Raw genomic sequence first — 24,592 nt, forward strand, 5'->3', positions numbered from 1 at the left:
TCATTAATAAGATGAGTCGGACAGGAAAAGATATTCACTGATACCGTCTGAACCCCCCCCCCACATGACAAATCATTTGAGTAATTGTTTGGTGCAACAATCAGAAAGGCTTAAATGTTTACAATTCAGCTTTACATTCAATATGGGGAAAAAAAATCTGTGAAGAGAAACATAACTGAAAAAGATTTTCAGATGCATTCAGGTTTTTGTGTCTTGTTTAGTAAATCCTCTTCATCCAACTCAAAGTTGAGCGGCAACGGAGCCAAACCCAGGAAACAATGTGTGAAGGCAGGCTACACCATGGACAAGTCATCAGTCCATTACAGGCAAAACACAGAGAGACCGTCTTAAACACCAACATTCACAAGGAGAAAAAACCCACGTGTGCACATCAAGAACATGCAATCTCCATAAAGAAAAGCTCCTGAGCCTGAATCAGGAATAATCCTTCTGCGAGGCGAAAGTGATGGACATGACACTGCTGTGCGGCCTGGAAACCAAAGGAAAAAATTTAAATAAAAATGAATGGATGAATATTTCAACTGGCACTTTATATAGTCCTTTTGCGTGTTCTCACATAATTCTGACTTTTTTTCTCACAGAGCCCTCTCTCTATTTTCAATGAAAAGGAATGAGGTTAGTCAAGCTGGGCGAACAACCTGCTCTGACCTTGGGACCTGGGCCGGCTCAGCCCCATTAGAGAAATGAGAGAGGCAAAGAGGAATCGCTGATCCATAGAGCGGTAACGTACAAGTATTCAGGAGTCAAACCAGCGAAAAGAGGAAAGATAAAAAGGAGAAGAGAAAGAAGAGAACAACAATGGTTGGAGGAGCACGACCTTCATATGGGTGCGGGAGCGGGAGCGGGAGCGGGAGAGAGAGAGAGAGAGAGAGAGAGAGAGAGAGAGAGAGAGAGAGAGAGAGAGCGAGAGAGAGAGAGAGAGAGAGAGAGAGAGAGAGAGAGAGTTCACGGAGAGAAAGAGCATCCTCTGCCCTCAGCCACACACAACCCTCCTCTCAATGTGAGGAGGGCAGAGCCAACAACACAGACACGTGAGGGAGAGGAGAGGGATGAAGAACAAGCATGAGCACGACAGAAAAACGTGACAGAAAATGGATTAAAACTCAAGAACAGAGGGAAAATGAATTACACTGCTGGAGTCACGGCAGCAGGGAGGGCGATAAGATAATAAAACCTAAGACAAGACATATGAGAGAAGGGCAAATGCATTGAAGGCAGAGACGTGGCAGTGTGGAGCCGGTTACATCACACTGATCTGCCGGCTGCCCAGAGCCAGACTCCTCAGCCAGCCCACAACCGTCAGCCAGCCAGCTGCTGGAGACATGTGGAGCTATACCAATGACCATCTACACGCGGTCTGCGATGCCTTCGCTATCCACTCGAAATGCTCAAACCAAATTCTCTAGTTTGTGGTTGCGTCTATTGTTCTGAGCGCCTGTTTCAGTCAACGTGTAATACTGTGCTTCCTGGACCACTTGCTTCCTCGCCTGAAGCTACGGCCTCTCCACGTGGAAGTGAATGTCTCTGCGTTCATTAAACCACCTTCTTAGACCAATTACACCCCAGAAAGCCCTTAAGAGCACAACCAAAACCATGGAAAAGGTCACACTGAATGCGCTGAGCCTTTAACGTCCCTAAATGATTAAATGAATTCCTGTAGTGGTCGTCGCCTGCGGCTGTCGGCACATGAATAAACACAGTGCCAAAGCCATGAACCTGAGAGACTGGATCGGTGGCATGGACATACAAGGAACTGTTGCTGGTTGACTTCATTCACAATAAGCCTGCAGACTGTGAAAGAGGCGGGGGGGGGGGGGGGGGGGTACTGTTGGGGAAAGTCACGCTCTGTTGGACCTAAGCTCAGTACATCCGGCGACTGAAACACACCAGCCAGCCTCTTAGGAAACTGCCTGCAGGTTTCACTAAGAAATGAGAACTGTTATGTCTGCAATCCATGAAAAGGATGTCACCCTTATAAGAGACATTTGCAGAGTCTTACATAAACCTGTAAATGGACAAATCATAAATAAAAGCAATAAAACGAAAGCGTGAGGGATGCATGTTCACGCGTGTGTGCACACTGGCAGATTTCCCAGGCTTGTTAAACAGCCCTGATGAATCTGTGTGCTGTGATAATTAGACAATTATTATATTTGTACAGCTCGAGATATCCTTCCCTGCATGGGCGATGCCTATCATGAACCTTAAAGTAAAGCCTCACTACCCTTAATGAAGAAAAGAGAAAAACCTTCACAACCAGGAGCTAAAATGCAGTGGCACCTTATTTGAAAGGTGCTGTAACACTGTGACATGTGGCCTTACCATATTTGCTCTCTGTTTTTTTTTTTTTTTTTTCATCCCTCAGATATATTCACATTGTAGATGCGCCGTCGAAGTGCATTACCCCACTCATGCACTACCACTTCACAAAATTTGCTTACCATGTAGTATCCAGGCAGTAGTTTCTGTAAGAACTCGGCCTCCTTGTGCATCACGGTCTTGATGATAAACTCGTCGTCCCTCGTGAGATAGAACACTGAACCACTCGCCCCAGGGTTGGAGAGCTCGATCAGAGGCTCATTACATAGGGAGTACTGCAAGTTCACAGATAACACAAAAAAAAACTTGGTGAAAAGATCGCACAAACTTTGAACAGAGTGAGGAAAAAAAAGAAAGTGATAACATGTTATAATGTGCTGTTACCAGAAGTAGTCAGGCGATTCACCTTGACAAATATCGTTTGTGATTTGGTCTAATTACTTTTTCAGCCTTCATTATCAACATTATGCTAAATTTGCCGTTATCAGTTCTTATTTACAAGTTGTGCCGACGACTTCGGATCATGACATTTTCTAACAATTGGAAAGGATTTGAAGGTGAGGATTTTCTTAACCAGTGATGATACATTGGGAAAGTATAAGATGGACAGAATCTAAAAATATGTGTATTATCTGTGTGTTCAGCACGGAATCAGGTGTGACTCAGAGAACAAGCAGCTTAAGTGTGTGTCACAGATACAACAGTAGACTGTGTTGAGCGCCAACGCCTAACAGGATGCACCTTTCACTTTTTCCTCACACAGTGACTCCAGTCCAACTTAGTCTGGTTTAGATTTCTGGAATCCAGCAAAAAATAATACAAGCTCATACAATGTGTGACACCCCGCCCCGATCCTAATGCTGAAGAGCTGCCCTCATATGACTTCTGCACATGTCCCACACAAGCTTATAGGATCAATCCATTGTTTAATTAGCCAACCTATTTTTATGTAAAAACACAGCTGCACCGGACATGAACAAGCCTAATTTAGCCAAGTTGTAAGTGCTTTAGTAGAGGTGATTAAATGACCTTAAAACTTAGAAATTCAAGAGATTATTAAAAGCGTGTAGCGCGCTTAGTTGGTGCTCTGCTCCTACTTGCAGCAGTGAATAATGGCCTTTAATGGTCACTACTTCTAAACTCTTGAACTGAGTCGAAACACAGTTTGTTTTGATTAATCAATTATGCATAAAGTACATCTCCTGCCGCATATAATCAATGATTGAATGAGAGTTGAATAAATACTGTACATAATCCCTGTGGTCTTTTTTTTTTTTTTTTTTTAATCATAACTGAGTTTTATTCATTTTAAAAATACGATGCAAAAACAGTTAGTATTTCCAAAGGCTCAGACTACTGATTATTGTTAATAAGCACAGGAATGAAGATCGGTGATGAAACCATAGAGTTGTCTCGTACACAGTGAACAGGACTATACATGGGTGATTGTTGGTATATTTTTATATACCAACAATTTGGGTGTGAACATGTATATTGGAAAGGGGTGCACTGTCTAAATGAATGTGTATGATTTTTGCACCGAGAACCTGGTTTGTTGTGGCTGTTTGGACCAGTGGAGTGACGCCACTTTGTGTTGCGCTCCAGTATCTCCGAGGCTGGGGCGTAACATTGTGTTTGTTTGTTTATAAGTGTGTGGGTATACTTAAATATAGATTATCTATTTTCTCTGAATATATTTTCAGAAACTATTATTTATTTATTTATTTATATGGTCATGAAAGGGTGTGTGTATATATATGGATGTGTATCGTGAGCGAGTGTCATGGCACATACACAGGCCCGCCACTTCCTAATTTTGCCTCAAAGTAGATTCACACATTCACAAACACATTTGCGAATAAAGACCATACACGTGCATCCGCACAAATAGCAGACACCATTTCAGATTTAATCACATTTTGAGGTTGACAGATGAGGAAGGTCCATGAGGAACTGCAACACCAGACCATGGGATGGTTTTTGACACTTTTCGTCCTCCATACTATGGTGATTCAATCAACCATTTTAACTGCTTTGAGTCTTGACTGACTGAACGTTCCACTTTTAATGTTGTCTTTAAGAAGTTGTGTTTTTCGGCAGGTCTTACCTTCAGATCACTGCCACTTCCCCCATACCGTCAAAATGACGGCACTGTCGTCACCACTCACCATCCAATCATCTTTCTGCTTTTATTTATGCCCTCTAGAATAAGTGATACACAATCCACCTCTTCGTTCAACAATCTAAAACTGTACTCCATTTTTCCTTTCATTTACTTTTGTATATTCACATCATCTCATAATGACTGAGTCTGGCTGGACTACTGGGAGGCTGTGTGAATTTCTGGTTACACCCAAACATGATGCGCAATGAGAACAGAAAGCAGATGAATAGATTGAATGTATGATTTCTAATTTGATGTTTCTACCTCCTAAAACACTCAGTCAAACCAACTAATTGGAGCCTAACCATATTTAAAATTATAATGATCAGATTCGAGTGTCACTGAATGATTTGTGTGGACGATATTTGGTGATGAGTTCCCCCAGGCTTGCTGCAGGCGGAGGGAGGAAAGACGGCGCACGGCAGCATTTTCACACGGCAGGAGTACCGACGCTTTGAGCAGGAGCACTTTTAAACACTGACAAAGCAGTGTATGTATATGCAACAAGACTGCTCCAAGCAGAGCGGTGAATCATTCTGCTTCCAGCTCCTCCATCTTGATGGGAAGAGACAAGCTGCAGACCTGGGTTCACTTTCTTCTCCTCTGCCCTCTCTGACATCATCTCATCGACTTGTCCCGAGTCATCCTTGCTCCGGTTGCTGCTAATGTCCCCCTCTTAATCCACTGTTCTCATTTCTCTCGTCATTTTTCGAATTCAGGTTTCTCTTCTCTATATTTTCTGCTTTGTAACTCTTTCACACTCTCACACCTCCTTGTTTATGCTTGTTCTTCTCATTGCATCTATATATAAATATCAGGGTTGTGCCACCGTTACAAAAACAAGAAACAGTTTTCCCTAATCTCACGAATAAAAATTGTCTAAAACCCACAAACACATTCGGTTTGGTTTGAATACCCAAACTGTAGTTTATGTTACACTTAGTAACTGAAAGATATACAAATATGAAACGCCGCCATTTTTGCCATTTTCATTTATTTTTTTTACCGTTTTATCTAAATTCACTATCATCACTCATGGTAGACTACAGATGGCAGCAGCCAACACATGAACGACTTCCAGGGACTTATTTTAGTTGCTAAAATAGTAAAATATTATCTTTTTAATCTTATTTTCTGTTAGATTGAATTGTGTTACATCGAAAAGATTGTCTGTAGAGCAGAAAACCACCACCAACAACAAACTCATATTATTTTTCTATGTGTAAATTCATTAAAGCAATAATGAGCCACTACAGAGAAGCTGACGAGCTCCATGTGGTTCCAGAGACATAAGTTGCAGACTATACATAACGTAGTAATCGGCATATACAACACTAAAGCTGTGGTTAATAGTTTAGTGTTGAACACAGCTGACCAAGTCAACACATCCTTTCCTGCTACGTTGCTCCATCTGGTTGTAATCCTAACATTTCTTTGATAATCAAAAAAATAAACTTCACTTTAATTTGTGGCACAGAGGAGAGATATCTTACCAGGTAGTCATCCGGCCTGATGCCAAACAGTTCTCTGAAGTAGCGAAAGGCCACGGGAGCGTACGTTTTAAAGCGGAAGTCTGGAAAATGGTGGGCAGGCGTGAGGTTGCTCCCTTCACTGGAAATCAGAACAAATTGAATCAGTAAACTTAAAAAAGAAACACCAACCGGCAGAAAAAAAGACAGGACTACACAAGACGGTATGTGTGTGTGTGTGTGTGGTTTTGTGTGCGTGCGCGCATTGGGTGTGTGAATAGTAGAGACCTGGGGAAAAATATGCTCTCCACCACGTAGAAGTCCTGCATCAACACATCCCTCTCAGGCTTCGAGCTCAGGTTACCCACTGTGTAGCCGATGCCCAGCTGGATGGCACCTTTCAAGGCTGATGATGTGGTCTGCAGAGGGCGGAGGGAGAAGAAAAAAAGAAGAAGAGAGGGATTGATGGTGAATAAAAAAATACGCACCTTTTCGATAACCCTAAAGAGAAAAAGCTCTTTGCTGTGACGTTGATGTATTGTCTTTCACTACAGTAGGTACTGTCATTTTATTAACAACACTGACGTCTCCATCAAAAGAAACCTTGTGATCGAATCCACAACAATAAATCCATTCGCCTCCCATTGTACCTTCTTGTAAGTAGTTTCTCCTGATGCGTCGACGCCTCTGTGGCCAATTTTCTTTCCCTGACCAGGCTGGCCTGAGGATGAGGGCATCTAATGAACGAGGGAGGGAGAGGGAGAGAGAGAGAGAGAGAGAGAGAGAGAGAGAGAGAGAGAGAACGGGATCAAACGTGTTACTCAGACAGGATCTCTCACACCTCCTCATTAGCAATGATTTGAATATTAAAGGCTGCAGAGTGACAACGTATCCACGGAGCAGAGCAGGTCCAAGCTGTGATGTTTTCCACATCAAGAGTTCATTTGGAAGTGAAGTCTGAACTTCGGTTCATATGGTTTAAGGATCTTTAGTCAGTGAAACGTTACCCTCTTAAACTCCAACTGTGCATAGCGTGACGTCTGCCTGCTTAGTCTGGGATTTCATTTAGCGCAGAAAATACTTTCATAGTCCACCTTCTGGTTCTGCTGCATGTAATGCTGATTAGGCTTTTTGGCTTGAATTAAATACTCAACAGACTGAAATTGCACACACTGAGCAATATGTTTGAAAGGTCTGCTTTAATGTAAACTGCAGTATCTGAAGTAGCAGATGGGTGGGATTTAACAAATTAGGCGGATTAAAATCATGTGAGCTATGTGATCCAGCCAAGACAAAACAACCCTGCAAACTCTTTTACATACGTTTTTTTTTTTACACACAAATTATGTAGAGTGAATTAAGTGAGACTCAATTAAATTGTCCAGTATCCACACAATAAACTTTTAGGACATCGATGTCAACAAAATACAGGTCATCGGATGACCTTGCAAGATTAACTGAAAACTTAAGATTCTCCAACAAAATGAAGGTTGGACTGTTTAAGAGTTGCAGACACAACACAACACTTTAAAACCACGAAACAGTGGAAAAATAGCTTCCCAATTTCTTGAAGAGTAGCACGGCATCAAGGCTCTACGGGGAGGGTGAGTTTGTGAAAGAATATGCTGCAGGCTTTAGAAATGATGTGCCTAATGAAGCAACAAGCTCCTGCCAACAGCAGCTATAAGAGAGACACTGCGGTAGACAGGGTTTGAGATCTTGAGAGTAATATAAAGCTCAAAGTCAATTATTTACCGCATTTCTCGACGCAATAATAGACTTGGGAGATTTGGTCTTTGGATATTTTCAATGTACTGTTGCCCTTTAAACATTAGAAATTGGATTTATTTTCCCCTACAAATGTCTACTTTTTAAGGCTTTTCAGAAAATATATTCTGACTTTTTTTTTTTGTTTATCATGTATTCATACTTGTTTAGAATGAGACAAAGGAAAACTTTAGCTCTTGTTATTTAAAGGTCGTCTCGCTTTCACTTTTGTCGTTTGGTCCAAGTGAAGGAAATAAAACTGGGGCTGATGGTGCGGCTCACCTCTGTGATGAAGGCTTTCTTAGCGGCAGCATCTGAAGTAGAGAGAAAAGGGGAGACAGGGGCGGCCGTGTTAGTCGCGCCGTGGCAGAGAGGCCTCATTCTTCACCATCATTACTGATCTCTGTGACACAGGATGAATCCCACAGGGTGGACACAGCAGTTCAACATTATGTAATAACAGTGTCAAACACAAGCGGGACCCTGTCAGCTACAGTGACTGCAGGAAACAGAAACATCAAGGACAAGGGCACCGAGTCCTTTTTTCAAAGCCTCATGTCCAGGGAGTGTCACTGAAAGCACTTTTGTTTCTGACGTCCAACTAAGTGATATTAGTCTGACAGTTGATCAGATGAGCCACAGTGAAATATCTCCAACTTACTAAATGGATGCTTGGAATGGTTTCTGTAGACATTCACCAACTCCAGAGAATCGCCGTACGTGACTTTGGGGGTACAGACATTTAGGACAAAACACAAATTGACAGCTCTGCCAAATGTGGTCCGATTACTATGAATGACACGTCTTCTTTCAAATGTTGTTATTCTTAACTACCTCCAGGGTTAGAACAGAGTGGACTACAGGCTTTCACTAGTTCTGTATTAAGTTAATCATATCAAAAAATATTGTTCAGTAAAGAGCAATCCAAGATGACTTTGTTTGAATTTCACTATTATTGGACAGAAGTAAAACATTTTTAATGCTGCACTTTATAGTAAAAATGAAGGGTACCTGATTAAATGTGCCTCCATAAACAAGCTTGGAAGTAGTGAAGTGATTTGAGCTGGCTTTACCAGGCTGACATGTTGAAATAGCGCCAAAAAAAAAAAAAAAAAAGGTAAACGTCTTACATTACAGGGAGCAATCAAGTAAATCTCAGGAGGCAGTCTGTGTGTGCTTATTTTGATCATTTCTGATCTGATAACAGGATGTAGGCAGTTCAGGAAAAGCAATCAGGCGAGTGTTTTCACTATTAAGGCCTGGAATAGATGCGTAATTATAGATGTACACCACTCAGCATGATAATGAAGAGAAGGTTGAAGAAGGCAAGAAGGAAGGGGAGAAAGCAAAATATGGAGATGAAGCAAAGAGAGATGGAGAGAGAGGAGGTTTCAGATAGTACACCGCTGAAACTGATTAATTCTCTTATCATCACAACCACGATCACAGTCAGACGTCCAGATGGTGGAATTTATTAAATTTTTAAAAAAAAAAACACTGCAGCAACACAGTTGGACTGTCGACAAAAAAACAAATCAAGATTGCAAATATCAGCGATGAGACAACGCTCATGTTAAGACATTTCTAGTTTTCTAGAACAGTTTTCTGTCTGGACTTCCTCCTCCTCTTCACACAGCTGAGACACCAACCGCTGTGCATGTGCGTGCGCAACACTGTCACTCAGGAGTTGGGTAGCATCCTCACAGCTTCACTCGGTATGTTTTCTCTCGCGTTTCCTTGTCTGCCGGCCTCTCGTGGACGCCCATGTGACTGAACCACAGAGTAGCCAGTTTGCCTCCCCTCCTCCTGCTCTGCTTCTCCCTCTCCCTCTGTTGCACACACATTCGCCCTGAGACGAGATGAGCAAAGTGTGCCAATAGAGACCTCTGCAAGCTGAAAATCTAGGAAGGAATGTTTTTTTTTTTTTTTTGGGGGGGGGGGGGGGGGGGGGGGGGTGCACATGTTGGATGAAAGAATGTTCGAGATGCGGAAAATTAAAGAGGAAGCCCCTCAGAGCTTTCAAGTGAATGTTATTATTCACTTTGCATGTGAATGGGGGAGGCTCAGTGTGGAGCTGTTTCATCTCCTGTCATTTCAAAGTGCCTGTTCCTTATCTATTAGTATTCAAGACTGTGTGTCATGTGCTGCACTATTACCACTTGTCTTCCTTTCTGCATGCCTGCACCTGTGAAGGCAGACCTGGGAACATGTTTGCATGCAAAAGGTATGCGAGTGTGGATTGAAAGCACCAACAACGTGACTGTGTGTTGTGACTGAGCACACGTGAGCCTGGTTGTGTTTCCAATCACCCTCTCTCCGTTCGGCTCCGAACAAACCACAAACCATGATGGTTTAACAAGTAAAGCAGAAGAATGTAAACCCATAGAGTAGAGCTGGATGAGCGGCAGCAGCCCGTCCCGCAGAGCACTCATAAAGCCTGTTTAATCCATCCATCCATCCAGGGTGATGGTGCATCAGCTACCCCAACCCAGCTGACTGTGACTAAAGACAGGATTGACCCTGGGAAGGTCAGCAGTCCAGCACAGGGCAAACACAGAGAGACTGACAATCACACACACTCAAATTCACACCTAGAAACAAACAGGACCCTCATTAATGTCAAATATATGTTTTTAGACTGTGGGAAGAAATCTGAGCACCTGTACCCAAGTCTTTTCCCGCAACCTATAAACCCACAGCAAAGTGTTTCAGCTGGATCCAAATTCAGTTGAAGATAAATCCATTGTTTTTAAAAATGTATTCCGCATTATGTCCGCCTTGGAGGGAATCTCTATTGTCAGAGGCAACATTCACCCTGAATATTTCACCGGTTCATCATAAGGGTAATACAGAGAAGACTTTCAACCACAGAGAAACACACTCACTCCCATGGATAATTCAAGAGTCAGAGGTGAACATAATATGAATACCTTCAGACTGTGGGAGGAATCCAGACTATGCAGAGAAAACCCATACATGCCCAGCTCGAATATGAAAACTACTCACAGAAAGAAAATCAAGGTTGGACAAACCAGAGTCTTCTTACTGTTAGGCAAGAGTAGTAATCACTACACCACTGTACTCCTCTTTCTATCAGATGTAAAAAAATATTAATATATATTACTGGAGCATATCTGATTCTATTTCATGGTGGGATGGGAGGTTGGGTGTAAAACATTTTTTTAACATGTAGTTTAAACAGCCTAAAATAAACTATTCCAAAAATACATCTATACAGAAAAATGCCTCAGTGATAATGTGCCGTCTGTGTCACCTCCTTACATTTACCTTTAAAAAGCACTGTTGCGATTCAGTATCTAAAGGCTGGAGAGTGAGGATGCGAGGTAATGGGATCCACTCCAGCGCGACGCTGCACGAGACTGTAGAGCTCTTCAGGAGATGGAACAACAAACAGACTCTGCCATATAAATGCTTTCTTGTGAAGTCTGTTGCCTGGTTGGAGTGTAATGTGTTGCTTTATGGGATACTCTCACAGCACTTAGGAGACTGGCCCATTACCAGTGGGGTTGATTTACTTCGAAGCTTGTTGAAAACAACTACAAGGTGACCATGCTCATATGCAAAGCCTGATTTAAAAAAAAAAGAAAAAAAAGTTTCCTTTAAATAAAAGACCAAACATTGTATACATGAGGAATGACTTAAATCAAATAATTAAAATGCACACCTGAGTTCACTTTCCATAAAGCATGTTACCAAACATCTCACTTCAAATAATACACAGTCTAATAACATAGACTAAAACCAATTATCCTGACTACACAGGGAGACATGAATTAAGATGCCTGAAACACCAAAACGGTCACAGGAAAGGAGACAGTACATGCAAACACATGTGAAACTGAATCTTGCCCAAACTTGCTTTACGGTGTGCTGGATGGTGCACATCCCGAGGGGCCACGTAACAAAATGGGGTTCCAGGGCAGGGTAGGATACTCCAGTTTTTCTTCCTCTCTATGTCTTAAGGTGTGTACACAGCATTAGGCCTCACTATGATATAGTACTGATCAGTCTATTCAGCTACTCCCTTGTGTAGCCTTCGACAACTTGCACCAGATGCTCTTCCTGCCACACCGGGATTTGAACCTGAGTCCCTTATATTCAAGATCAGCTTAGTCATGGTACTAGCAAGATATACTTATATAGGTATACGTGACTTATGTGATACACTCACAGACGAAATCGTCAAGCCGTGACCAAATTGTCACTTTCTTTATCTCTGAACCACCGAATCTTTTAAATACATGTAAAATGTTGTAGCTTGATGAGAGTGTGAGGCTTTTGGACCCCGCCAAGAAAGAAACAAGGGTACACACACACACACACGCGCGTGTGCTCAAACTCTTGTTTCCATGGTGCCCCATATTGAGGTCAGCCAGCATTTTTATGACAACCGCACATGTTCCTGGAATCAACAGACAGACGCCGCTTTTCACATGTCCTCTCATGCTGTTGTTAAATAGGGCATTAGCACAGGAGATCACAGTACACTTTCTTTCTTTTATAACACAATTATAAAAACACGTGCATACAGACGGTAAGCTTACTTACCTTATTGCGAATCAAAGCCATATTTTAAGGGTTAGTGTAGGAAAAGGTGCAAACTGGAATGTAACTGGACATTGAACTCCGACAAGCTTGACATCGTTTGGTGAAGTTAAACAAATGTAAGAGGCCAGTTCAGATATAAGAACACATAAGGACATAGAATATCTAGTAACCTGCTAACAAAACAAATCAACGTTTACATGTACTTCCTGACTGTTCACACCACAGACAGCCGGCGGCATCGATGTGTCTTACTGACAGCAGACCATAGGACCCGGATGGGATCAATACCGGGTCTCCCAGAGGATGAACTAAGTAAGAGGCAGTCTATGAAATGACTGTTCATTATCTTGGCGGGGGCAAAGCGATGCTGCTCCGGCTATTGATTGGGCTTTAATTTTTCATGCCACAACAAAGTAGCATTTGATCACTTGTTCCAAAGGGCAGCTTGACCTCACATCCAGAAACCAGAAATGCGTCAATCAGCTCATTTCTCGAGGAGACGAATCAACAGCGAAGCCCCCTCGTCCAGGCAGAGGGTGTGAAGCACAGTCGGCTCTCCGCAGCTGGGGTGTTGTAATATTATCTTTCACAACAAGCATGAGGGTGTTTTCAAACGGGGCACCCATTTGTTCTCTCATGTCCAGAGCACCGCTGAAGTTACCTTCATCCGAACCCAGCGAGGGGCCTGTAGTCCGAGGGAAAAGCAAACCCATCCTGAATCAGTTCTTCAGGCTTTCCATGGCTAATCATCCATGGCTGAAGCAAGTATGCATCAGCCTAAATATGAAATATTCTTCAACTTACTTCAGTTATTAAAATAATAGGCTGTTTTTTCTCTCTGCAAAATTCCCTCAACTTTGCAGACCCGTCTGTAGCGACTGAACTTTGCAACAACTGAACAGAAAGGTTAACATACATGCGCCACCTTCTCCGGTCTAAACTTGAACTTGAAGTCTTCCCATGGATGTCAGGACATGTCACATTTTCAGAAATTAAAAAAGTAGATTAGATTGCTTTTTCACTTTAATCAAGGACGTTTTATAAACTGCCATTCTGAAGCAGAGCAAAGAAATGTGTGTATATACTTGTACATCAGCCGAAAACAATGATCTTAGTTCTCAGCCTTCATCTTCTTTTCCCAAGACAAGTTCACACCAATTATCACACCTTACTGTTTATGTTATATTTATAGTTGTGAATCCATTTTCAGCACAATCGTTTATGTTCGAATTGCTGCACTTTCACTTTGTTTTTTATTGACGTTAATGACAAAATCACAAACTTGTTTGACAAAGTTCAAAAAAGTTTGATTGAAGGTTTAGGGCACGTTTGATACTTACCAACTGGATAAAATCATCAACATTTGGCTGGATGATCAATACCATAACTATCTGAATAGACAAAGGTTTATTACTGCTTTGCGCTGTCTTTTAAGCAAAAGACGTATCAGAAATGATGATGAAATACGGTTGTGACGCCCTGTCCAGGATAAAAGGAAAAGTATTCTCTATCTAAGATGTAGAGTAACTATGTACCACATCACAATACTCTAAGATGGTTGTCATGTCAATCATGCCAATAAATCATCTTGAGTTTCTCCATGATCAGGCACTTGTATGGTGACCCTTAGAACTCAGGAGTCATCAACTTTAAGCGCTCTTAGTGAATACGGCAGTCTGACTGAATACTTAGAGCTTATCCCCATTGCTTCTGCACGTAAACAGACACACACACACACACACACACACACACACACACACACACACACACACACACACACACACACACACACAGAAGTGCGGATACTTTTCATACTTGAAGAGGAAATTAAGTTGCATTCATCTCTAAATACATCAGCAGGACTGGCGACGACGGTGCCAGCACATACCCACAAGTATCTCTTTACATTATATTCCCCTCAGCGTCCCTCTGATTTAATGAACAGCACGGTGTGTGTAGAGCGGGAAAGCTGCAGTGTCCTCTGTTGTCAGAACTCATCATACACTTTGTGTCGTACAGTGAATGCATGGAGAGAGCGCGCAGCTGGAGACAACGGCTTTTTACTATACCAAGTCATCCATTATGATCAGCAGCACCAGGCAAGAAAGCAGGCACGCTTAATAAAAAGCTCCACACTGCCGCTAGAGATTTAAAAGGGAAAAAAAAACAACAACTCCCTTTGAGACACTTGGCTTGAGGCTATATGATGAGTGACGTGTAACATAGTCTGCATATAGGCACATATAAATATATAAATCTAATTGAAATACAGAGCATCCAAATTTTGGGGAAAAATTTGTTTGATCAAATCATTTTCATTAGTTAATCAACAGCAAAGTAAATTAAAAACATTTTTAAAGTTGATTTGTTGCATTTTTGGCATCCATGTGATTCAAGTCCATGGGACCATTAAAACCATAAAAGTCCCCAAAATAATAATAATAAATAATAATAATGCTTTTTTTTTTTATAGGCGCCTTTCAATACAGTCAAGGTCACCTCACAAAGTTAAAAAAAAACCTAAAAAACAATGCAAGACAGAAGAAGACACGGGTAGTAGAATTCTACCGTGCAGATCAACCATGCTCAATAATGCAGATCTGATTTTTATTTTGATAAGAGAAAATACAGATTTAATAACAGAGAGCAGGAATAGCTCCTAAAACTAAAAAGTTTTATTTTTAACTCTTTAATTTCTTCTGCCTAACAGTGAGCAGCTGCTTTGGGTTGTTGTGTCGGTCATTTATACTGGAAAAAAAAAAACCAACACTTAGTGATTACAATAAAACTGACCTGGAAACAAGAGAAATTTCAGAAGCTAAAATAAACTCTGACACCTCTGAGTGTCGTTATGATTTGATTCTAATGTAATGTGCATGTTGTGGGGTTTTGCAACACACAGACTGACAGCAGTCTGGCAGCACAGCCGGCCAAATCTCGGCCACTACTACTTTACTATTGCTAATCCCAGTCTCTCCAGGTTACGAGACCAACTGTCTGGATTATCAGGATAAAATGGCCCTAATGCAAGGACAGGTGGAAGTCAAGAGACCGTCTGTTTTTCTGGGTTACCTGATCTGTATACGCTCTGCCTCGACATCGCTGACTCTGAAATTCAAGCTCTGCTGAATCAATCAGTGATTACTGCTGGGTGGGCTGCATTTACACAAACGGACATTTCCCTCACGTTTATCTCCTGCTGACATGTTGACGAAAGCAAACATCATTAAAACAATTCACGAGCAAATATTCAGCATTCCCTCCCACCACTAGTGTCCGTACCGATTGATTCAACGCTCAAACTGACAATGAAATGAGCTCAGCTGCTACTGACAGCAGCTATTGACTCCAGTCCAACTCAGGAGCCAGCAGCATTTCCAGCTTAATTATATTGTGAATTCGACTAATATATATTCTCGAATATAGTCCCGTGACAGAAGCCTGTTCCTAAATGCGTCACAGGTATAAACACACGCAAACACATGCATACATCAGCCAAAGTCAATACAACAAACTATCTTCACAGTCAGCTACGCAGATGTCAGCCTGTCTGTCTGTAGGAGAGTGATGCCTGCACACAGCATGCGTCAACATGCAGAGTCAGCACAAAAGGCAAAGCAAAAGGCAGAGTCAAATTTCTATGGGTATTTTTTATTCGTTTAATAATTTTTGGGGGGGAAAGTTCACGAGCGCTACCGTTTGTGGGGTTTTAATAGCATAATGCATGTATCTGTGATATATCAGGAGATTGTGTGTACTGTGCTCCTGCAGGGAGGTCTTGCTGCTCCTACAGAAGCAGACAGGGTTGAGTTGTAGCACCATGTTCTCAGGGCAAGGCTAAAAACAGCTCAGTCCTGCCGGCATAATGATACGCGCACACGCATGCACACACTCTTATGCAATTTCAGTATGTTTTTCATTACTGAGCTCACAAATCAGAACGGAGTTTCGTGATCCTTGCCGATCCCCAAAATAGTGAAAATTGTCAGCACGGGGAAGGTGGTCCTTTTATGGAGATGAGAAGAGAGTAGAAGAGACCTTTTGATCTTCAACTAAACCTTTTATAAATCAATTTCTTTTTAACAGTGAAAAAAAAATTAAGAAATAAAGTACAAACAAACCTGATTAAAATATGCCCCGCCCCCGGTAAACACAAAAACCTGTGTGTGAAGATAAAGGAGATGAATGAATAAATAGCAATCTCCTTTTTTGTTCAAAGAATGAAGAACGAACTAATCCTGAGCTACATCAATCACATCCCTCAGAGTAACTGAGTTTCTGAGGTGGATTCTCCTTTCCCACTGCTCTGAGGTTCAAAATAAAACACATAAATCATAATAGTAGTCTTTTGAGCATAAATATGCTTTGTGAAATAAAAGAAAGACACCCAGCCAGGAACCTGCTGGAAGTTAAACTGTCCATTTGTATTTACGTAAAGGTTTCATTTTTAAATGGGAAATATGTAAGTTGGTGTTTGGCACACCATTAAATAACTTCAGGTCGTCAGCCATGCCTTTTTTTAATCCAACGAGTGAGCTGATCGCTCCAATTTCTCCACGAGAATTTAAGTTGAGAACATTTTAAGAAACTTGTATGTAGGTGAACTTTCTTTCATTGTGGTGAGGGCTCTCACATTAAGCTGTTGGGTTGAATATATCAAGGTCATAAGACTCTAGTTACATGCACCTGACATGCCTGGTTATTATTACAAATGAACTCAGAGAAAATACAAATACAAGCCACTCTTAAAATATAATAAACAAAATATGTTTTGTCATTTGTTTCAAAAAAAAATATATATATAGTTGATCAAGGGGAGTTTCCTTTTGAGTCGCCACAAGACAGTTCAACCGGCACGGCAGCTCTGATGGCGGCAAAACATATTTACTCATCACAAAGGTGGAGAATGGAAAATGTAACACTTGTGTGCTCGGTGGCAGCAGTGAATCACTGTCGTTCCGCTGAAGGTAGCGTCACTGGAATTTCTCAGAGGACAGCACATAGAAATCATCCAAGGAAAGACAACAAAAAGGCAGATTTCTTTTACAGGCCTTTTTTTTTTTTTTTTTTATAAGAAGTTTTAAATAAGACATATTTACATACAGGAGTGGACTGGTATAGACTCATCACGTCATTCTAATTTTTGATGTTAAGGTAAGTTCAGTTGTCTAGATTGCATATTTGCAATATCTGTGCAGGAAGTCCAGGTTTCTCTGTGTGCAGCAGCCTCACATCTACACACGAGTTGTTTGAAGATGACCTGTGTATAAACTCCATTATAACAGAAAATCTTCATAACCCTACCATTTCTCCCTTCACACTGAAAACTGATCTGGAGCCAACCAGAAACACAATACAGAGGCAAACATAAGCGGAATTCAATGGAACTGGAATGAATCAAATCTTATCAATTCCAGCCCCAAGTACAGAAATAACCCAAATAAACAAGGTAACAATGGGCCGGACGGACTCCCTCGGCTGCGCTGTTATTGCTGAGAGCTGCATCTTCACCGGCGGTGGTGGTGACTCAGTAGGAAGTAATCTGCTCTCACTGAAGAGAGGACAAAGCCGGTCACTGCTTATCCCACCAGTCTCAAGCCTGACATCAAAAATCTCGACGGACATTTGCCAATTTTATGCCGATTTATAGAAGTGTCTGTCACAGTAAACTTGACTAAACCATTTCTGCACTACAATATAGCCTGATTGTCACCGGGTTCGTCCGAGGCAGGCGTGTTGGTGTAAAAGGTTTGTCAGAAAAACGTCTTCAAACCTCTTGAGGTAAGTCCGTTTGATCTTTTTACCTGCTCATCATTACAGAGGGTGCAGATTGCCTCGGGGACGAGGGACAAAAAAAAAAAAAAAATCTATGACAAGTCCCCCCCACGAGACAAAGTTAATGAGTCCGAGGAAGTCTTTTCAACATCGAAGGTTCAGTTCAAACTGAATCCGAGTGGCAGGACACCCTGAGCCTGACCGGCGCAGGAGTAGTGTGGTTCATGTCATCGCTGTTCTCGCCATCCCCGGTGAAATCACCATCGCAAGACAATTTATCACGCCAGGCTCAGGCCATAACTGCCAACTAGGCTCAAGCTGTTTAATGAATGAATGCATTTTCTCACTGCGAAGACTCTATTAAACTTTCATTTACCCCGGAGCGTCTTTTTCCTTGACTGGCAAAGCTCTGCATGCCATTCACATTTAGAGGACGACATACCATCGCTGGCAGATTAAAGGCCCGGATTTTTCCACATTTGGCCAAGACAGAGAGAACACAACCCAATTAGGTTATCACGAATAAAACAGGGTGACTACAAATGACCTGTGCTGTAAAGACAGTGAGTAAAAAAATATTGAAAAATAAAATCAGTTCACAGGAATACAAATTTAACTTTCCCAGTTTTATTTCCCTGGAGCCCCCGGGTTGATATCAAGAAAGGCTGCGAAGGCCCGCGGCGATTATCAAAAACATTAAAAACATTAGGCTGCAGCAGGTTCTAGGAAGGTGTCTTTTATTACGGGATAGTTTGACACGTGTAAATTACTTTGACAACCTTAGCACAGGCAAAACATCAGCAGTATACACATTCTACTCCAGTAATCTTCTGCCACTTCTTTGCTCTTTGAGAATCTGAAAACAATTATTTGTATAAACACAAATTAAATACATAGCGTATATTTGTTAAATTCGTTATTCCTCATTTTTTGTCCAGGTATTTGATTTTTGTTTTTATTTTATTATCAGTGTAACGAGTATTGCAAAACCATGTGAGAGAGTGACAGCACTAAGCTGCGCCACATCAGCCAAAATGTTGTCAGGAATATATTAGGACTTATATGAGTTATCAAAGGGTGAACACACAAAAAGCACCGGTTGTCCTTTCTATAATCATCACTAATCCAATGTGGGAGATTCACGTTTGGCAACTTCCTGATCCACTCGTTCTATGCACATGCTCCAGGTGCTGCTTATGAAATAATAATAGCTTGCACAGTGGGCACAGTAACTCTCCTAATTGAAAACAGCAGGCCCCTGCCTTATTCTCCCGCAGAGGGAAACCGCAGCAGTAGTACACTGCAGCTGCGTGATTGTGAAACTGAGCCCGAGCTCCATCCATCCGCTTTTACAACTACACACTCACCACAACAACAGAAAAAATAAAAAATACTACGGCCTGAATCTTTCATGTCTTCCCTCTCCTTTCTGTCTTTCTATTTGCTTCTACAGAATGGATATTACTCAGAAAAATGACAATTCTCCTGCCTCGCTGTCGCGTCCGTTTAAGAGAGCTACTGTAGCATACATCCGCCACTTGTACTGAGAAATCAGCAGCGCGCAAGAGGCAGCTGAACTGCGTCATCATCTGCGTGAAATATGACATCAAATCACCTGGCAGAGGGTCAAAACCCTTCCCGGAGCTCTTTGAGCCAACCATCAGCATTTAGACGGATTTCAAGGTTACAAAGAGAGCTCGACACAAGGATGGAGGGAGACCTTGATGAAAGAATAAGAAGGAGGCAGAAGGATGTAATTTTCACAGGCGGAGGCCAACTACGCTTTGTGCCTTCGTCAGCAATTCTGATGGGCCATGCCTGAAGGAGAGTGCAGATAAAAACTGAGGAGGAGGAGGAGGAGGAGGAGGAGGAGGAGGGGGACTGATGGATTGTGACAAATGAGTGACTTGACACAGAGAATCATTCACAGAGGAGAGACAATAAGCTGTGGCTCTCTGAGGAGTAAAGACAGAAAAAGAAATTAACGAATGATAAGGAAAATGAAAGGAAAAGGCAAAAGAATAATAAGTTGGACTGAAGTGAAGGATATATAGGATACGGAAGGAAAGGAAAGGAAAGAAAAGGAAAGGAAAGGAGCCAGTGGTTGAGTCGGAGTTTTGGGAGTAGATAAATGAGATTAATGCCGTCGTGCTGACAGAAGACGAAGGGGACAAATTACAACTGCCTGAGGACGGCTTTGAATGGGACTAAATGCCCAGACAGCTATTTAACAGCCAGCTGTGACACCCACACATTCAGAGCAGCTATACAGCAAGACCTGCAGTTACACACACGCAGGATCCAGCGATAACGACGCTCTCACTCTGGCTTCTTTGACGTGTTACATGAACACTCTTTTGGAGGAATAAGTCAAACCTTTGCAGATGACACACTAGTTCATTCCACCATTCTCAATTATTTCTGGGTGCAATACTTACTAAAAACACACCACAGCGATGTTTATTGAACAGTCGAGGTTTTCAAGGAAATATAAATTTTTTGGATTATGTGTTTGGTTGTATGTCTTGACCTTGAGTGTGGGAGACCCGGGATAAAATCCCAATTGTAACAAAAAGGGCATCTGGTGTTAAACCAAGCCAAGTCGGCAGTGCAAGATTCAATTACTTGCTTTGGTGACCCCAGCAAATGGGAGCAGTTGAATACACTTTTTTTTAAGTGTCCTAAAACACATTTTCAGCAGTTTTATCAGTTTATCAGCTCTTGTGTAACATGAATTTCATAAACTTTTGGACAACATATACGTATGACTGCAATGATAACTTCTATGATATGCAATAATAACCGTGTCATCCTGGATTGAAATACAGGTTCGCTGGCATGGTTGGATGTCAATCTTTTCTTGCTTCAGTAATGTTTAAAGCCGACTCCAACGTATTAGAGAGCATCACATTGCACTACTTTCTAAGCTTATGAGGAGTCAGGACATCAGCAACAGCCCAAAAGACTTTAACCTGAATAAACTGTATCTGGCAGAGCAGAGCTTCACTCAGTAATGTATTTGTTTGAAACCATTCAGCTGCATGAGGCCCGTGTAAAGGCCGTGCTTTTCATTGCATGTGAGGCGACTACTGACTGAGCACGCGCGATCCTGTGAAATTACAAGATGGGGTGAACGAGATACAGTCAGCAAGCACGCTTGAGAAAAAAAATGAAGGTAAAAACCATCTGCAACCAAAAGCACCTGACTGCCATATTCCCTCTTTTGATATCGTTAAGCTTGACTGGTAAACATCCCCGGACAGCTCCTTTGATTCATGGGTCTGTTGAGGAGGTACCGAGCTTCTGTCAGTCAGCACTTTTCTTACCATGGACCGTGAAACTCCCACTAACTGATGTGCAGCTGTGCAGTGAATGCAAAATAACTGACAGTTGTTTGAGTCTGCCCCCAGGCAATTTTATTAACATACATATACTCATAATAATAATAATAATAATACATTTTATTTATAGGCACCTCTCAAAACACTCAAGGTCAGTTGTGTATAACTTTTGGCTCAATGACGTGCTGTTGTTATTAACTCTATGCTGATGATGCTGTCCTATTATTTAGATCAGTGCAGCTCAACCCAGGTCCAGGAAGTTCCCCCATCCGGCATGTTTTAGACATTCAAACACACCTAAATGTATTGATTACGAAAGACTAAAAAGAAGTGCTGCAAAAGAAGAAGAAGAAGAAGAAGAAGAAGAAGAAGAAGAAGAAGAAGAAGAAGAAGAAGAAGGATTTTTTTCCATTTTTGGGAGATTTATAGTTCAACCTCCAGCCCATGAAATACTGATTTTGGATTACTGTCAAATAATTTGGATTAAACCACTGGTTACGCTCGGAAGTCAACCCATTGCACATATGTATTTTTTTAATGGTGGAACAAACATGCAAAAGAAAACTGCTGTTACTTTTCCTATAATAAAACGACAACATCTTTTATGAACACATAAATGCAAATAACACACAACACAGGGATGTGACAAACACAGACTCAAATACAACATCAGTGCTGACTAGCAGGTTAAGAACAGATTAGAAGTGAGCCTGATATTCTCATATGGAAAAAAGGCTGATTTAATAAATCCCACAGATTTAAACTAATGCAGGCAATCTGCCCTGACCTGATCACAGTGTGTGTCTGTGTTTCTTTAATATCTCCACGTCCTGTTCACTGTGGCGTAAATGTTGACATTTGATCATAACAAGCCATCAATGCAAGACAAAAGCTTCAATACTTCTTGTTCATTCACACAGAAAACAGTTTATCGAGCCTTGGTTTTCATAAGGAGATCAGAAGAACCATTAACTTGTTTTGCAAACTGATTTCAGTCACAAAGATTAAACAGACATCTGGGAAAGCTTGTATTTACTGCCCCATCCCCTGGGCAACGACTCAGTACAACTCCTCCATCTCTTATCACTTACACACACTCACGGAACAAACGGAGCCTTTTAAAATGAACCACAACGCAGAAATCCAACAGGCGACTCAATAACTTAACTGTGAATGCGCAGACTGTTCAAACTTTACAAAGTCATGACTTCTTTCAGACCCCAGTGGCTCACTGTTACTGCTCCTGACTTGGACCAATTTAAAAAAAAAAAAAGGTAGTTTGAAGCCAACATGAAATCCAAACGATTAAACCGCTCCCATCATTTCTATGTCGGTATTGATCGATTCCAGTGAGTGACCCACTACAACCACAAAGCACAAGACGCCACACCCATGGGAGAAGTCCCCGCAGCTACATTTGAGATGACAAATCTGCACTGAGGTAACTCAGAACACTACGAAACAATCCGTGAAGTTTCAAATACAATACGGCGTCTGGATATTGCTGACACAGGTCCTAAACGTTCCTAACAAATAGACGAGCCATGGCCCGGTTGGTTAACAGAGGTTAGCGCCGTTGCCGCTCAGCAACAGAACCCGGATTTGATTTCTTACCGCCGCCTTTCTGTCTGCGGTTTGCATGATCTAGTTGCGCCTGGGTGGGATTTCAGTGGGTTTTTGCTCAGTGTTCAAAGACATGATGGCTACTGAGTGACTTTAAATTGATAGAGAGTGGTGGACGGATGCAGCCTGCTTTTTTTCTCCCCCAATGTCAGCGATGATAGCCTCCAGCTCCCGCAACCCTGAGAAGCATGCCGCAGGTACTGGAGATGCATGAAAGGATGACATAATGAATGTATGGATTTTAAACATTTAAATACAGTAGTGAGATTTTAAGTACATCAAATAACACCAGACAATTGCAACACAGCTATTAAATCATGTCGCGTAAACAGCAGCTTTAGTCAATCCATGCAACATTTTCAATATTTCGACAAGTGACTTGTTAAAATGACACAGCAGGAACACCAAGGAAGCATATCTTCATGCTGTGGAGGCTGAATTACATTGAATTGAACTTAATGCAGAGACTTGGTGTCAGTGTGACTAAAAGCAGCTTTGCTATGGCTGCTATGACCAGTCATCTACCTACCATTTATAAAATAAACAGCATTCAAATGAAAAATAAATAAATAAAACATGTTATTGTGCTGCCTTTAACCATCAGGTGCTTCAGCCACAGTCGCTGCAAGATTATTTAACTCGCCTTGTCATTGCTGAAATGTGAATTTGGCAGCATATATAATTATTATTATAGTGTATGAAGATGAAAATGATGGGTTATACTCACATCTTCATATTTTACTATTGACTGTGGAAGACAGGTGGTCATGGGTGGGTGTTTGAGGCTTGAGACTTGTCACATACATTGATTTTTTATAAAATTCAAAATAATAATTTAAGTAATCCTGATAAATAATTTGAGATATTATCAGTTATATTGTGCAATGTGCCACATCGCCCCTTTCCTTGGCTAGGACTGCATGTACGTGGATGCACACCAACAGTAAATCCCTACAAACACATGCAGGATGTGTTTAATCCAACTTGAAATAATTTCTCACATTTTATCGTCTTATTGAGCCACTAGCTTAGCTGATCGGTCCCCCTGCTAGCCGGGATGAGTCGGGACTTTCTGGTCACGGCAGCCGCGGAAACGCTGCTGGAGATGGAGGATCGTGGTTGGCAATGAAAATGGACAATAAACGCTGACTAATGTGAGTAAATGACAAAGTACCCATGTCCCCGGCGTCCATTCCGTAGCTGACCCCCACCACCGTGTCCCCATCATCGGATGCTGCGGCCACGGACAGCGGGCTCCCTTCCCTGGCCTCCGACAGCCCGACCGCTCCCTCGGCTGCTGGCTCCATTCAGCCTCCCGGAGGAAAAAACTGGCAAAAGCCGTCCGAGTGAAAGACCCGCGGCGACGGCGCGACCCCGGCAGGAAGGACGGAGGAGGTCGCGGGATGTGCAAGAGAAAAATCAGACGGAGGAATGGGTGATGGTTATCCGCGACGGCGCCTTCATCTGTGCGGTGTGTCCTCACGACGGGCGGCTTGGAGTCTCCGCTCCTCCTCCCAGCTCCACCGCGCTACACTTGCTGCTGC

At 42.0% G+C, this 24,592-nt stretch overlaps 1 protein-coding gene across 2 annotated transcripts in view; it reads right to left on the reverse strand.

Annotated features, from left to right (window-relative positions):
• pip5k1ca (phosphatidylinositol-4-phosphate 5-kinase, type I, gamma a) overlaps positions 1 to 24,590 on the reverse strand; it is a 47,865-nt gene extending 23,275 nt beyond the window's left edge. Inside the window, exons 1-6 of one of the 2 annotated variants that reach the window (XM_080472996.1) lie at positions 24,223 to 24,590; positions 8,023 to 8,054; positions 6,624 to 6,710; positions 6,262 to 6,392; positions 5,998 to 6,115; positions 2,463 to 2,615 (exon numbers count right to left, since the gene is read on the reverse strand). In XM_080472996.1, the coding sequence (XP_080329122.1) occupies positions 2,463 to 2,615; positions 5,998 to 6,115; positions 6,262 to 6,392; positions 6,624 to 6,710; positions 8,023 to 8,054; positions 24,223 to 24,355 (654 nt within the window). In that variant the 5' untranslated portion in view covers positions 24,356 to 24,590. The remainder of the gene's footprint in view (positions 1 to 2,462; positions 2,616 to 5,997; positions 6,116 to 6,261; positions 6,393 to 6,623; positions 6,711 to 8,022; positions 8,055 to 24,222) is intronic. The other variant, XM_080472995.1, reaches the window with a different exon arrangement.
• Between the last annotated feature and the right edge of the window lie 2 nt (positions 24,591 to 24,592).

The sequence above is a fragment of the Lipophrys pholis genome (assembly GCF_963383615.2).
Source record: "Lipophrys pholis genome assembly, chromosome: 10".
In the NCBI taxonomy this organism is placed as follows: Eukaryota; Metazoa; Chordata; class Actinopteri; order Blenniiformes; family Blenniidae; genus Lipophrys; species Lipophrys pholis.